This window comes from Arachis hypogaea, chromosome 3 (assembly GCF_003086295.3).
Source record: "Arachis hypogaea cultivar Tifrunner chromosome 3, arahy.Tifrunner.gnm2.J5K5, whole genome shotgun sequence".
Lineage (NCBI taxonomy): Eukaryota > Viridiplantae > Streptophyta > Magnoliopsida > Fabales > Fabaceae > Arachis > Arachis hypogaea.
The window spans coordinates 42,647,992-42,662,110 of NC_092038.1; the positions used below are offsets into that span (position 1 = coordinate 42,647,992).

Here is a 14,119-nt window from a genome sequence, read left to right on the forward strand (position 1 = left end):
GGTTTCATGCATTAACATCTTCCTTAACCACTTTAATTTAATTTGTGCTTCTAAACACACATCATACGCGATTGCTTTCAAAAGCAAATACCTCTTTACCTGGTTCCTCATATTTTTCCTACATTTTATATATATGTTCACTTTTTTTTGGAGAAATAAAAAAGAAAATGTAATAAAGAAAAGAAAATAGAAAAGTAAGTGAAAGAAAAATGTAATGAAAATAATGAAGGTGAAAATTGTAGTGGCAGTAACATTTACTTAAATTTATGATTGCATGTTAATCATGCAAACTTCTTCTAATTAACTCACTTCTAGTATTACGTAGCTTACTTTATATTATCCTCTAGTTTAATTACATTAATCTTATTCATCAAGGCACATTATTTATCCTTATTTGGGCACGTTTAAGTATGTGTTGTTTCAGGTTTTTAAAATTTTTTTTGCCTGTTTTTATATATTTGGATAAATAAATAAATGGATTCAAACATTATAGTAACTACTTTTCAAAGTACCATCAAAAGTTTGAAATCGAATATATAATTTAAAATAAATAAATTATTAAAGAATAAAGGTGCTAATGTTATATATATGCACACAAGATAAGGCTCCTAAGATTCCCAAGTTTGGATTGCAAAAATAGTATTTGATCTTTCGAAGATTTTGAATTTGGATTTTTCAAGCTACTCACTTGTCTTGCTTGTTCATAATTCAAAACAAATCTATTAAAGAATAAAGCACGAGTATTTTATTTCCATTTTCTTTTATCTAGTGGGACTAGATTATTAAATTATGTAACATATTTTATACCAAACATTTGACTAAATTTGGACTTGAGACGACCATGTACTTCACCTATTTGTCTTTAATAAAGATTCATACCGAGTCGTTAGCAAAACACTAAAAACAAAAAAACAAAAAATATGTTTTTATTATGAAAAAAAGATAAATAGGTCTTGAATTTTATAATTTAAAGACACATAAATTCTTGACTAATTAAAAATAAAAAAATATTTTTCATTTTCTAAAACGTAGTGCATCTAAGTTTTTCCGTCCAAAATATATAAGGATAAATAGGTCTTTCGGAGAGATTTAGATATCTCGCATTTTATAAAAATGAGGGACTTTTTATATGTTCAATTAGTTGATTTCTTTTTGAAATAAAAAGTTAGTGACTTATTTATCGTTCTCTTTTATTTATTTATCGTTTTTCAATTTTTATACCATGATAATATATTAATAACATTTAAGGTAAGGTAAGGTAAAAAGAATTTTTTTGACTTAATTATAGAACAATGCTAATATTGATGTCTTACATTTAAACTAACATCAATCAATTTTTTTTTTGCACTAAAAGTATTATTGGTTCCTAAAAGTCTCCTTACAACATAAATACGTACAAATTAAAACAAAGCTTAACATTCGACAAATGGTTAAATGATTTAAATCTCTTACAACTTACCAACATACCTTTAAAGACTAAAGTAATTAATACTTAGATATTAAAATAGAATTATGTGAACCCTTTTTCTTTCTTCTTTTTATGAGAGAATAATCTAAATTAACGATAAATCCACACGTGACACAACCTAGTTGGACAAATCCACGTTTTAAGGATCTTGTGTAGTTTAGTTGAATTAAATCACTTACAGATAAAATGCCTCTTGCCTAACTCATGGTGTAACATATAAACATTTACACGTTACTGCCAAAAATAAGAAACCAACAAAGTAAATAAAAAGATTAAAACTCTAAAAGAAAATACTCCCAAAAAATAAAAATGGTGGTATAGATTCATTGATTTGAAGCGTAGAAAGGAATAGAACTCAACCATGTAGGGTCAAAAAAGAAAGATATACGTATGGTTAGGTGATTATGCATAAAGAATCATGATAAGGACATGGACCACCAAGGAATTTAAATATGGAGAGAAAGTGAGAAACTAATACCAACATAGAGCATAAAAAATTATTTAATTTCTCATATTTTCTTCGCTAATAAAAATGCAAAAGCAAGCATTAGTTGATAATATACTAAGAAAAAAAAAAGTTTTGGCATGCAATAATGTATGTGCATATTTTAAACTGAAAAAATATACATTCAGTTTTTTTAAGGATGAGAAAGTCTTTCAATTATTAAAAACGATCACGCGAAATTCACATACATTGACTATTATATTACAATTTATCAGATAAAAAATATTATTCATAATAATAATATAGTAAAGCATTTAATACAAATGATGAGTAAACGTACGTTCGAGTAAAAATTAATTAATAATAATAATCTTTAATAAATTTATGTGTTATAATATAAAAAATTATTTATTTCTTTCACAATTTAAGAATTCTTTAATTACACAATCTTATATTGATTCTATTTCAAATTTATGAAGGCTATAAATAATTTAAATATTTAATGGCTTTCATTAATGATCCGTTGACGATATATATGTGCTTTACAAAATATCTACTTAATATAACAAATATCTATATTTTAGTTATTATTTTTATACGAAAATATTCTAAGTTAATAATTAGGAAAAATGCAAATGATTGTTTTTATGTTAATATAATAATTAAAATATTATCTGATAATTTAGTTAAATATATTAAATTATTTAATTATTTATTTTAAAAAATAATTATAAGTAAGTTTTTAGTTAAAAATTATGATACTCGGACATTAATATTTAATACCGGACATGAAACACGTCATGATATGACACGAAATATACGAATATATAATGATATAAATTTTAAAATCTTGTAAGACATGAAAACACGGTATATATATAAAATATAAAATATTTTTTAAATAAATTATAATAAATTTTTGATATTTTATTGATATTAAAATATAAAATAATTTCTTAAATATTTTTAATATTTTTTTAACTATATAAAAGTATTTAAAATAATTTTTAAACTCATTTTAAAAATACATGTTAAAAATAAGGTTGGACACATTGACACGTGATGATATTGGAAAAGTATGGGGAGCCAATAAAATATTTGTACAATGCTGATAATGGAGGTTTATGGAGTATTAGAGATATAACAATTAGTGTTATCTTTTTCCATCAACGTAAGTCTCTGAGATGAGTGGTATCATGACTTGGTATTAATATGAGTGATTCATTTTGTAACTCATATAACCAATTGTATACATTGTATAAATAAGTCATTGGCTCCTTAGTAAGACTCGATGATATTTAAATGTGTCCGAAAAATAATTTTTTATTTTTTATTAAGACACGATTAGATATTACAAAAATATATATATTAGACAAAAATTAATAAATATCGTATCTAAAATGTACCTGACACATGAATACTGAGTGTCCATACTTAGTAGGCTACAAATTAATGCTAATTTATTGAATTGAACACGTCATTTATTATTATAGTTCATACGATGAATGTTTCCCACTTTCAAAAAAGTCCACTATACTTCATTAATTCTCCAAGGTTCATATTACAGCATAGGCAACCCCCCACCTATGCTATATTAATTCCACACGTTACAATCGGTATCTTCACTCTCTTCTGCATGATTTCAGCTTTCTCATTCACACCCACCAAATAACAAAAGAAATCTCATATTCATGATTCTTTCTCCCTCTTCCTTTTCTATATACACTACTCATCATACTCTTTGACACCCCATTACTCCTTTTCCATATATAAATAACTCATTATCAACTTAGAGAGAGCACCGTAAACAACTTAGACAGAGAAGAAGTGAGAGATTGATGGGTAGTGGAACAAGAATGGAAGAAGGTGGTGGTGGTGGTGATGGGTTTGTTTCAAAGTTTACAAGCTCATTCATCAAAATGGAGAAAGCCCTAAATAGGGCATTCTCAAAGTGTTTTCTTGGCAAGTACTTCAAGTTAGAAGCAAGAAAAACATGCTTCACAAGAGAGTTTCGTGCAGCCATGGCAACTTTTCTTACCATGGCTTACATCATCACTGTTAATGCTACCATCATCGCAGTCTCCGGTGGCACTTGTTCGACTGCAGACTGCACTCCGCCTAAGAGTGCAGACTGCGTCGTCAAGCCTAACGCAGGCTACGAGGCTTGTCTTGCAAAGACAAAAAGTGATCTTGTCGTGGCCACCGTTGTTTCAGCAATGATTTCAACAGTGGCCATGGGATTATTGGCAAATTTGCCATTTGGTTTGGCCCCGGGCATGGGGCCAAATGCTTATCTGGCATTTAATTTGGTTGGTTTCCATGGAAGTGGTGGGCCTCTCTCATACCAAACTGCACTTGCTGTGGTGTGTATTGAAGGTGTTCTCTTTCTTCTTGTTTCTGCTCTTGGTTTGAGGGGTAAGCTTGCAAAACTTATCCCTCATTCTATTAGGCTTGCTTGTGCTGCTGGTATTGGGCTTTTCATTGCATTTGTGGGCCTTCAATCAAACCAGGGGCTTGGGCTTATTGGGCCTGATCCTTCAAATTTGGTTACAATCACTGCCTGTAAGATTGTTGACCCAGTAACTGGGGCCTGCCTTGGTGGGAGAATGCAAAGCCCAAAATTCTGGCTTGGGCTTTTGGGCCTACTCATAACAAGCTATGGACTCATGAAGAATGTGAAAGGAAGCATGATTTATGGTATTCTCTTTGTAACCTTTGTGTCTTGGTTTAGGCACACAGGAGTTACTTATTTCCCTGATACACCACTTGGTGATGCAAACTATAACTATTTCAAGAAAGTTGTTGACTTTCATAAGATAGAGTCAACGGCTGGTGTTCTTAGTTTTAGTGACTTCAATAGGAGTGAGGTTTGGGTTGCATTAGCCACATTGTTCTATGTTGATGTGCTTGCAATCACTGGAACAGTTTATACAATGGCTGAGATTGGTGAGTTTGTGGATGAAAAAGGTAACTTTGAAGGTGAATACATGGCTTACATTGTTGATGCAGCTGGAACCATTGTAGGGTCCACATTGGGTGTTACAACCACAGCAACATTTGTGGAATCATCAGCAGGTATGCATAAAATTTTGAATGAGTTGTGAAAATTTGGATTTAGTGAATATATCTTTTGTCCTCTAATAATTATTACTTTGGTATAATTAGTATATTTGATAAAATGTATAAATAGTTATTAGTTATTTCTTTAGACATTAGTAGTACTGTAGTAGCAAGAATCAAAGACCCAAATTTTATGTTTCCATCAGAAAACAAATGAATAAATTAATTATTTTTAATTGTCAGTGTAGTCAACTAAAAGACAGTTACTAAATAATCAATAATATCATCATCAAACTAATTTTTGTATTAACACATAAGACTATATATAGAATATAAAATTCTTACACTTAAGTCAAAATATAGCTCCAACTTACCTTATTATTTTTAACTTAATCCTTGAGTTTTCCTAACTGCTTTACTCCAACAGGTTTGAGGGAAGGTGGCAGAACAGGACTAACTGCTGTGTTCATTGGGATGTTCTTCTTCTTCTCATTGTTCTTCACACCATTATTCTCAAGTGTTCCTCCATGGGCCATAGGATCCTCATTGGTTCTTGTTGGAGTGATGATGATGAAGGTGGTGAAGGACATAGATTGGAACAACATGAAGGAGGCAGTGCCTGCTTTTGCTACAATGCTACTAATGCCACTAACATACTCCATAGCAAATGGGATCATTGGTGGGATTGGTCTTCATATTGCTCTTAACTTTTTTGACTATGCTTCAGGCACCATAAAGTGGTTTAGGAACATGAGAAGAATGGTGGTCAAGGAACAAAATCAAGTGTCTGCTACTACCACAGCAGCTGTTGACTCAACAGTGGAAATTATTTGACATGTTTTGTTGGGGGTATACTTGTAATTTTAAGTTGTCAACTTTATGTCTTAATTATTAGTTATAGTACAAGTTTTTTGTTTTTTCTTTTAGACTCCTTGTTTATAGATTTTAGCTGCTTATATAGAAAAATAACTAGTTAAGAAAACTTAAGCCATCACTAGAATGTGTTGCACTTTTAATCTCAAAGTTTTGATAATAGTAGTAACAATTGTATGCGGATTTTTTTTTAATAACTCGCTCACATGAAAATGTCTTTTTCATAAAGATTATAATTGAAAATCATTAAATAATTTGATATGTTTTATAAAGTGTAAATTCTTTTTCGTGTGGGAGAGAGATGTGTATCACAGGATGCTGTGAAAAAAGAAGTGTTTTACATTGCTATGGATTACACAAATGTGCCTCTTATTTCTTTGTATTATTTTGTTTTTTTAAACAAACAATCACAAATCGGACCGTCCGATTTGTGGTTTAGAAAATAAAAAAAAAATTAATGTTAAAATCAGACCCTTCGATTTTTATTTTCAAAAATAAAAAAAATTTAAAAATACAAATCGGACCCTCCGATTTTATCATCACATTTTCCATACAAAAAACTTGCATGATCCAAGTTCTTCACATTGAAACTGAGTAACACATTAGTGTGGCACCCCAAGAACCCATAATCATGCAAAACACAAAGTTTCCCTAACAAAAAAAATGAGCCTTTATAAAATTGTTTAATATTACACATATTCACATTTTAGCTTTAACTATTATTTACATAAAAACATCTTCTAGTGAGTAATTAACTTTTACTTTTCACCTAAATATTGGGATATTCACCAAAGAGTTGTTTTATATATTTTCTTTATTTATGGTACAACGAATTTACTCATTTTCCTTTCTCCACTATTGGATGAGTGGTTGAGGTGCATGGCTCAGATAAGCTAAGCTTCACATATATACTACCTAATAATACAAGAAAGTAAATTAATTCAGTATATTGAAGGGTAAAAAAATAGTTCTAAACTTCAAGCTAAAACAACTTTGCAATTGCATCTCCAGTAGAAAAACACAAGTGAAGAAAGTTCATTAATACAAAGCCATCACAGCATAAGACATATAACCAAAATATATGTAATATTTTTCTACCATCATTAATTGTGGTTTATATCTACATTGAAGATGTGTTTAGCCTCCTCCTTAAGTTCAAAAGTACACAAATCTCCTGGTTGAACATTATTGGCTCTGTAAAATTGTGACCACCCTTTTATCAGATAAAAGGCTTTTGTACCATGCATTTTTTTATCATGAAGATCATGGTAAAGAACCGGCCATAGTCTCCTCTGCGGATCTCGCAGGATCACCACCATCCTGTTATTTTTGTAGTTCCGGCACTGATGCAAGTTTGTAGGCAATTCCTGCATCGAAAGTAATGTTCAAATGATTAAAAACATACAAAAAATGTTGTTGTGACATAAAATTTAGACGGACTTAGTGTTGACATTTGAAGACAATAATTCAGATAGGGTCAACAACATGGATCAAACAATTCTACCATGTCCTATCCAAAATTATAACTGTTATATTTTAACAGTATCCTCTAAAGTTTTCTAAGGTTCTCTCTACCTCTAATTATAGGATGACACGTCACCTTCTGAAGATTTTAAGAAGTGTTCTATGTAGAAAGTTACCAGCTAAAACAAAGTAGCAAACTTTGGCATTCCTCCAAGCAGGGAAACTCATATGGTTTATATAGACTATAGAATATAGAGCTAAAAAGGGTTTGTTAACATCATACAAGAAATTTATCATTATGATCGGGCACCACGCAGCGCACAACTTCTGCCAATTGAATGTTATCACTGTCATCATCGTTATCATCATTTTGTTCAGTCTTGTGTGAACTCTTCTCAAACTCTTTCTTGATAACCTTTGGCAAGCCTATAATCACAAAAAGCAGTTGCCAATACTGAGATTTAAAGTGAGTAAAAGGACTTAAAAACAGAAGATTCAAAAAAAGGGCTTAGATACCTTTGGGAACTTCAATACCTCTGGCTTCGAATTCATCCTTGAATCTGGACACGTTGTAAGTCATATCCATACGCGGCTCTTTTTTAATCCTTTTGGGCATTTCACCTGTAATTAGAATAATGAGTCATTGATTGCTTTAGCCTAAATCAAGCAACTTCTTTAGGAAAACAGATACCAATTGAGAATATGTTCATGTATATTGCAGCATATGCCAAAGCATGCTGCAAGCACTATCAAGAGTGAGTAACGAATTTCAAACAGAAGTGACAAAAAGAAAACACCTTTTGCACACACTTTGTCCTTAAAAGTGCACTCCTCACTGGGATTCCTGTCTGCCTGCTCGCTCTTAATCTTTTTTAAGATTTTGCCTGTACTCGTCATATAAATTGATTTAATGCTTCAGGTACATCAAAGGACTCCAACGAGAAAAACAAATTAAGAAATAGAAAAGAAAACCGAGACGACGAACCGTTTTGAATAGCACTTGAGACCCTTGGTATGCCATTATTGACAATATTTTTGGTATTGGGGCATCCATCAATTTGCAATCCATGTTTTCCCTTGGACGTTGCCATAGGATCACTTTCTGAAAATAAGCCAATGTAGTTGAAAATCATAAAAAGCTAAATGTAAGTTAGCATTACACATAATGCAAGGAATAATCTTAGAATCCCAACATATATATGGGAAGGGGAAAAAAGAAAAAAAAAAACTATTGTTTATTCTTCACTTGATCCCTTAATAAATTCAAAGCTTCTAGAAATAAAAAGGAAGCTAAATCATTAATTGATTGCTTCATAGATGACATACTGAGTCGAGTAGCATCTGAGATATTCGGTGTGGCATTAAACATTGGTTTGGTGTTGAGACATCCATCAATATGAAAGCCATGTTCTTTCTTGGACATTGCCACCTTATTATCACCTTCTGAAAATAAGCCAATGTAATGAAAAATCGGAAAAAGCTCTTTACTTGATCCCTTAACAAATTTAAAGTCTTTAGAAAGTAAATGGAAGCTACTATATGTTTCATAAGGTACCTAAGTCCTCAGTATATTGGAACTCTCTAACTTCCCTTTTCAAAACATTCTTCTCTTTTCTTTCTCCAAGTTTGCAAGTAGAAGTATTGTCGTATGTGCTTCTGTCAGTATTTCTAATAGAATCCCTTTTTCCAGATAGTTCAGCTTCTGACAAAAATGCAGCAGCTCCTCTGAATCTCTCTTCAAATGAAGGAGAGTTGTCGCATAGAATTGCATCGACTGGATTCATGCACAATTTGTAGTTGACAGGAGAAACTCTTGATTCTCTGGCTGTAATTTTCGCAGTGTTGTCATAGTTTTCTGTCATTCTCGTAGATTTGACACTTCCATTGCTCTTATCATGTTTTGAAATATTCTCTACATTATTTGGTGTTCCTCCTACACCAACCACTTTGTTCTGACTATTTGTCTTTTTAGCATCTGGCTCAGAAACAACCGACGCATTTTGATCTGGTGTAGCCAACATGACATCTCTAACTGGAGAGACACTACTGTCCCTTCTACGTTTTGTCTTATTTCTCGTATTCGAACAACAAAGCTTTTCACAAGCATATTTATCATAGATTGTAACATAAAAGTGCACATCAGTAACATGATGGAATACCAGAATATCTCCACGTTCAAGTCCATGGTCCGACGAAAACTTATTCCATCCTTCCTTGAAAGCCAAGTGACTACCGGCTTCGGATAAAGTTACTTTCCATCTCTCCCCACTTTTGTCATCAAGAATGATTTTCTTATTAACGGAGGCAGCTACAGCAGGTTTAAACTTGTCAGGAAGATACTGCAGTTTGAAAAAGATGATCCAACAATACACAAGATCAGAGCCAGTGATTAAAATAAATAAAAATCCAAGCAAAGAAAGGAAAATAAATGCAGTAAGAAAATGAATGATGGAACAAAAGGTCAACGAGGAGCTACAACACAGAAAATATGAACAAATGCATACCAATCATGGAGAAAAGTTACATATATAGAACTGGCCCTTTTTTTTGGCAGATATAGAAAGAGATAGTATAAACACTCAAATAGAAATGCAACATGTATTGTTAATTTGTTATAGGTTGTACCTAAGAACCTCATTAAGTAGAACTATGTTTCAAGTTTCTTGCAATTTGTCCAAGCAGTGACGGGAAGAGATAACTTTGCATTTTGGTAGCAATGTATTTAGCAAAACATGTAGACATTAAAAGAAATTATTATATCAAAATCAACTTGATGAATACCAAATCTATTTGTCACCGTCTCTTGACCCAAAACCTTAACTTAATGGATTCATGATTTTCCGAAATATAAATCCTTTCACTTAATCCAAACAATGGGACTTACAATCACACTTGTAATATAACACTATAAGGGTAGCATCGGTCACTGGTTTGGACAAGCAGTGGTGAAGCTTGAAGAGCAATTTTGTGGAGCCAAAAAAAAAGAGTGGTGCTGTTGAAGCTATATTTTCTCATATCCAAACATTAGTTATTTATTTATTTATTTTATCAATTTATACATAAAAATATGGGAATACATAAGTTTTAAAACATGTAAAGAAATTATTGTTAAAATAATAAATATTAAAAATTATAACAATGAATGGGTCTGTCTAATAAAAAGGCTTCAAATTCGAGAACTAATAAAGCAATTGAATAATATCAAGAGGAAAAACTTCGAAATTGTGATCAATTGTTTGAATATGTATTTCTTATTTGTGGGCACAGCCATGCTACCTATACACAATAACTGGCCACCAAATTAGGCAATCGTATAAAATAAATATTAAAATACAAAATATAAATTGAAAATGATATAAATAATATATGTATTTATATATGATAGTTGATTTGGATTTCTTATTTGCAAGCACTATATTATGAAGGGCTAAATTAAGGCCTTATTATATTAGAAATTTATAAAGAAAAAGGAGAAAATAAAAGGAGAAAACATAATTACAGGATTTGTGTTCACTGTTTTCTCTTTTTCCTTTGCAAAATCTAGAAAACAGAAAACCCGGACAACAAAAACAGAAAATAAAGTCACAAACCAAAGCTAGGTTAGGGATTGGGATTTGAACTCAAAACATAGAGGTTGATAAAAGATGACTATTCCTTCGCATAAACATGATTATTTTCACATAGCGTCCAATCTTAACCAAATAATCACACTCAAAAAAAGCCATGCACAAACTGAGCTAAATATACTATACATTTGATTTTTGAACATGGAAAGGGATTAACAGTGAAACAAATAAGTAACACTCAAGATTCAAGAAAGTTTCAATTTTGAAGGAACAGCGTGCAGAATGTGCAATAATAACAACATTTTAGCGGGGAAGATGAAAGAATCATACCATAATAGTGGAAAAGTTCGAGTCAAACATGATCTTGAAGAAAGAAGGAGGAAAAAGTGACGATTTTTTCTTCTCGTTTCCGTGCAACAAAACACACCTGCAGGCGCATTCTTCACACACTAGTGCCTCGGGACGCATCTTCTTCCTTTCTTCTCAGCTGAGGATGCAAAATAAAAAGTAAAATCAAACAAAACAAAATAAAAATCACTGCTTTTCAAAACACAAAGAGATGAAAGTGAAAAGAGAAAGAAACGTTACCAGAAATGAGGGACTGTGGTGGGTTAAGAAGGTTTTGCCGTTTTGGGAAGCTTGCTTGCGCTGTACGGTTTTAGTCATAATCACTATCTTTGACGTTTGATGGAGTGCAACTTTTCGAGGGAATGGATCATTTCACATTTTCCAAGTACAGATTTTGGTGGTGGTTTTAAGAGAAAATGACAAATAAATCCTTAAACTCGAAAAATCAAAAGTGACTTTTGTTTTATTGATTTAGTTGATACCGAGGTATATGGAAGAGAGTTTTTAAAATAGAATAAATTAGATTAAAGATTATTATGTCTAAATTTTGAAAAGGTTAAAGATTTAAATATATTTTTAAATTCTCATAAATTTAAACGTCTGTCAATTAAAAAAATAGAGATTAATTTGTCTTTTTTTCTATTTTTAAATATCTAAGGGTAAAGGATAAATAAGTCTATGAGTTTTTAATTTGTAGACATTTAACTTCCTTAAAACTGAAAAATACAAAACGATCCATGACCTCTCAAAACGCCGTACAAATTGGTCCTTCCGTTCAATCTGCTCTCTAATGTCAAATGGACAAGGCTGATGTGGCATCCATGTGGCGGTAATAGAGTGATGTATCCATTACGGGATAGGATGAGATGTTGACATTCATTTGGAAGACAAGAAGGTCTTTCTACTCTGCTCCGAAAACGATGACATTTGGGGAGGTACCCTAATTTTCTAAATTGGTCTCAGACACCATCGCACTTGTATAGTTATTGGTTTATTGCGTCTAGGGGGTCTATGGCCAGTGAAAGAGGTTATTCGAGCACCCAACGAGTCCGATTACTGTCTCACATTCGTTGCGTTGAGGTTGGAGACGAGAAGGACGACATTACTTCGATGTGCAAGTGTGGCGTGTATGCTGTACTGTACAAGTCCAGGACGCCAACTAACCCCAACCGGTTTTTCTTGGGTGCCCCTTCTTCAAGGTAACATGATTCCGTGAAGTTTGAAGTTGGTTCATGTGTTTAGCTGAATTTTGATTTTTTTTTTTGTTGATGTTGCAGTTGAAAAATCCATTCCACTGCAAATTTTTTATCTAACTTTATGATTATGTTGCAAAAATTAGGGGTACAGAGAAGTCAATTACTGAAAACAAAGTTGACGACCTGGAGCAGTACTTATGGAAGAATAAAGTAGAACAGAGGCTGGTTAAGTTGGAGAAAAAGCTTGCTTGTCTAGAGAGGGAAAAAAATATAATCTGTGGGTTATTGTTGTATATTTGGTAGTAATTTGTGCTACTGTTATTGTTATTAGGTGTTATTAGATGTTGAGCATCGCTGTTGTGAGGAACAACTGACATAATGTAGTTTATGTTTATCCTTTGATGAACAATAATATGTTGTTGATGTAATATCATGTGTTTAAATGACTATATATAATATCATGATGATGGTCCATGTATATAAAATTCATTAAATAATTTAGATCATTAAACATTGAACTATAAGATAAGTTTAAAGGATTACAATTCTAACAAAATGTGATAAGCAATCTCATAACAGGTCACAACTTGAGTATCATAATTTTGCCAAAAAAATACTAGAATGCATAATACATGAAAATAAGTTTGTCAAATTTTTACATCAGCTACGACTGACTTCCTAAAATAGCAACATTTATTGGAATTGTTCATTCGTGGGGTGGGGATGAACCGAAACATACTTTTAGTTCCAGCGCTTGCTGCAGCCAAAGTCTCATCAGATGGTCCTTCACTTGCTTCTGCACTTGGCTGCTGCGATTCTTGAACATGTTGTTTGTCAACATCCTTCTTTCTAATTGGTTGTTTTGGTTTCAAGGTTCTGTTGGATGGCATTGTTGTAACTCTGGCTAGAGGTTTGAATGGAACCTGACCTTGCCTTGCAGGAACTGCAGAAACAGGCACAGATGTAGCTTCTAGAGCAGCTTGTTGTTGGACCACATTTAGAGTTGTGGGAGCTGCAGAATGGTTCTGGTTGATTGGAATAGCTGAATTTTGCTCTTCGCCTTGAAACACCATGTTATGTTCATGTCATAAATGAAGAAAGACAGTAAAGTTGTCAAGCAAATTAAAAAAATACAAATATGTCCTTTAACACTTTTAAAATGGACAACTAAATCCTTCAACATTTTATCGGGAGGACATAAAGACCTTTTCGTCCAGCCAAGTACCTCTGCCTCAGGTGTTAATTATGACAGTGGTAGAACCATAAGTGAAAGGTTGTCATCGGTCATCTTCTTTGGTTTCCTAGTCGTAGATTTTCAATTTGGGTTTGATGGCGCACCCTTGCAAGTCTTATAGTTGTGCCCTGTCTGACTAGACTTGCTGCAGGTCACATAGAAACTCCTCTTCAATTTTTTACTTTCAATAACAGTTTTTGTTGGGTCTTTCTGCCTATTATGGACCTTTGGACGATCGATTGGCCTCTTAATGACAGGTGCAGCAGGCCTAGTCTGATCAGTCCGTGTCCAGAACTCTTCAGTGGTAACAGGCTAGATGAAGTGCTCGTAAGTCTTCTTCAGAGATTCCATAAATAACCATGGATCCACATAATCTTCCATGTTATCATGTCTTTTTCTGATTGCTGCAACCGCATAAGTGCATGACATTCCTTTTCCAAAAAATCCAACATATTGGTAACAGCA

General features: G+C 32.4%; 2 protein-coding genes across 4 annotated transcripts; one reads left to right on the top strand and one right to left on the bottom strand.

The window, feature by feature from the left end:
* The first annotated feature begins 1,651 nt into the window (after window positions 1-1,651).
* LOC112790393 (adenine/guanine permease AZG2) lies at window positions 1,652-6,043 on the top strand. The gene is made up of 2 exons (XM_025832772.3): window positions 1,652-4,988; window positions 5,401-6,043. The coding sequence occupies exons 1-2, from the start codon at window positions 3,752-3,754 to the stop codon at window positions 5,805-5,807; spliced, it is 1,644 nt and encodes a 547-aa protein (XP_025688557.1). The 5' UTR covers window positions 1,652-3,751; the 3' UTR covers window positions 5,808-6,043.
* A 779-nt stretch (window positions 6,044-6,822) lies between these two features.
* On the bottom strand, window positions 6,823-11,605 carry LOC112790394 (uncharacterized). Of its 3 annotated transcripts, none has more exons than XM_029297036.2 (9): window positions 11,465-11,605; window positions 11,207-11,363; window positions 8,866-9,649; window positions 8,637-8,750; window positions 8,296-8,412; window positions 8,108-8,194; window positions 7,827-7,931; window positions 7,594-7,736; window positions 6,823-7,213 (listed from the first exon to the last, which is right to left on the bottom strand). In XM_029297036.2, the coding sequence occupies exons 2-9, from the start codon at window positions 11,342-11,344 to the stop codon at window positions 6,950-6,952; spliced, it is 1,752 nt and encodes a 583-aa protein (XP_029152869.1). In that variant the 5' UTR covers window positions 11,345-11,363; window positions 11,465-11,605; the 3' UTR covers window positions 6,823-6,949. The 3 variants fall into 3 exon arrangements, with proteins under 3 accessions (XP_029152869.1, XP_025688558.1, XP_025688559.1); XM_025832773.3 differs by having other exon boundaries at window positions 8,637-8,753; XM_025832774.2 differs by lacking the exon at window positions 11,465-11,605 and having other exon boundaries at window positions 8,637-8,753; window positions 11,207-11,462.
* Window positions 11,606-14,119: the final 2,514 nt, after the last annotated feature.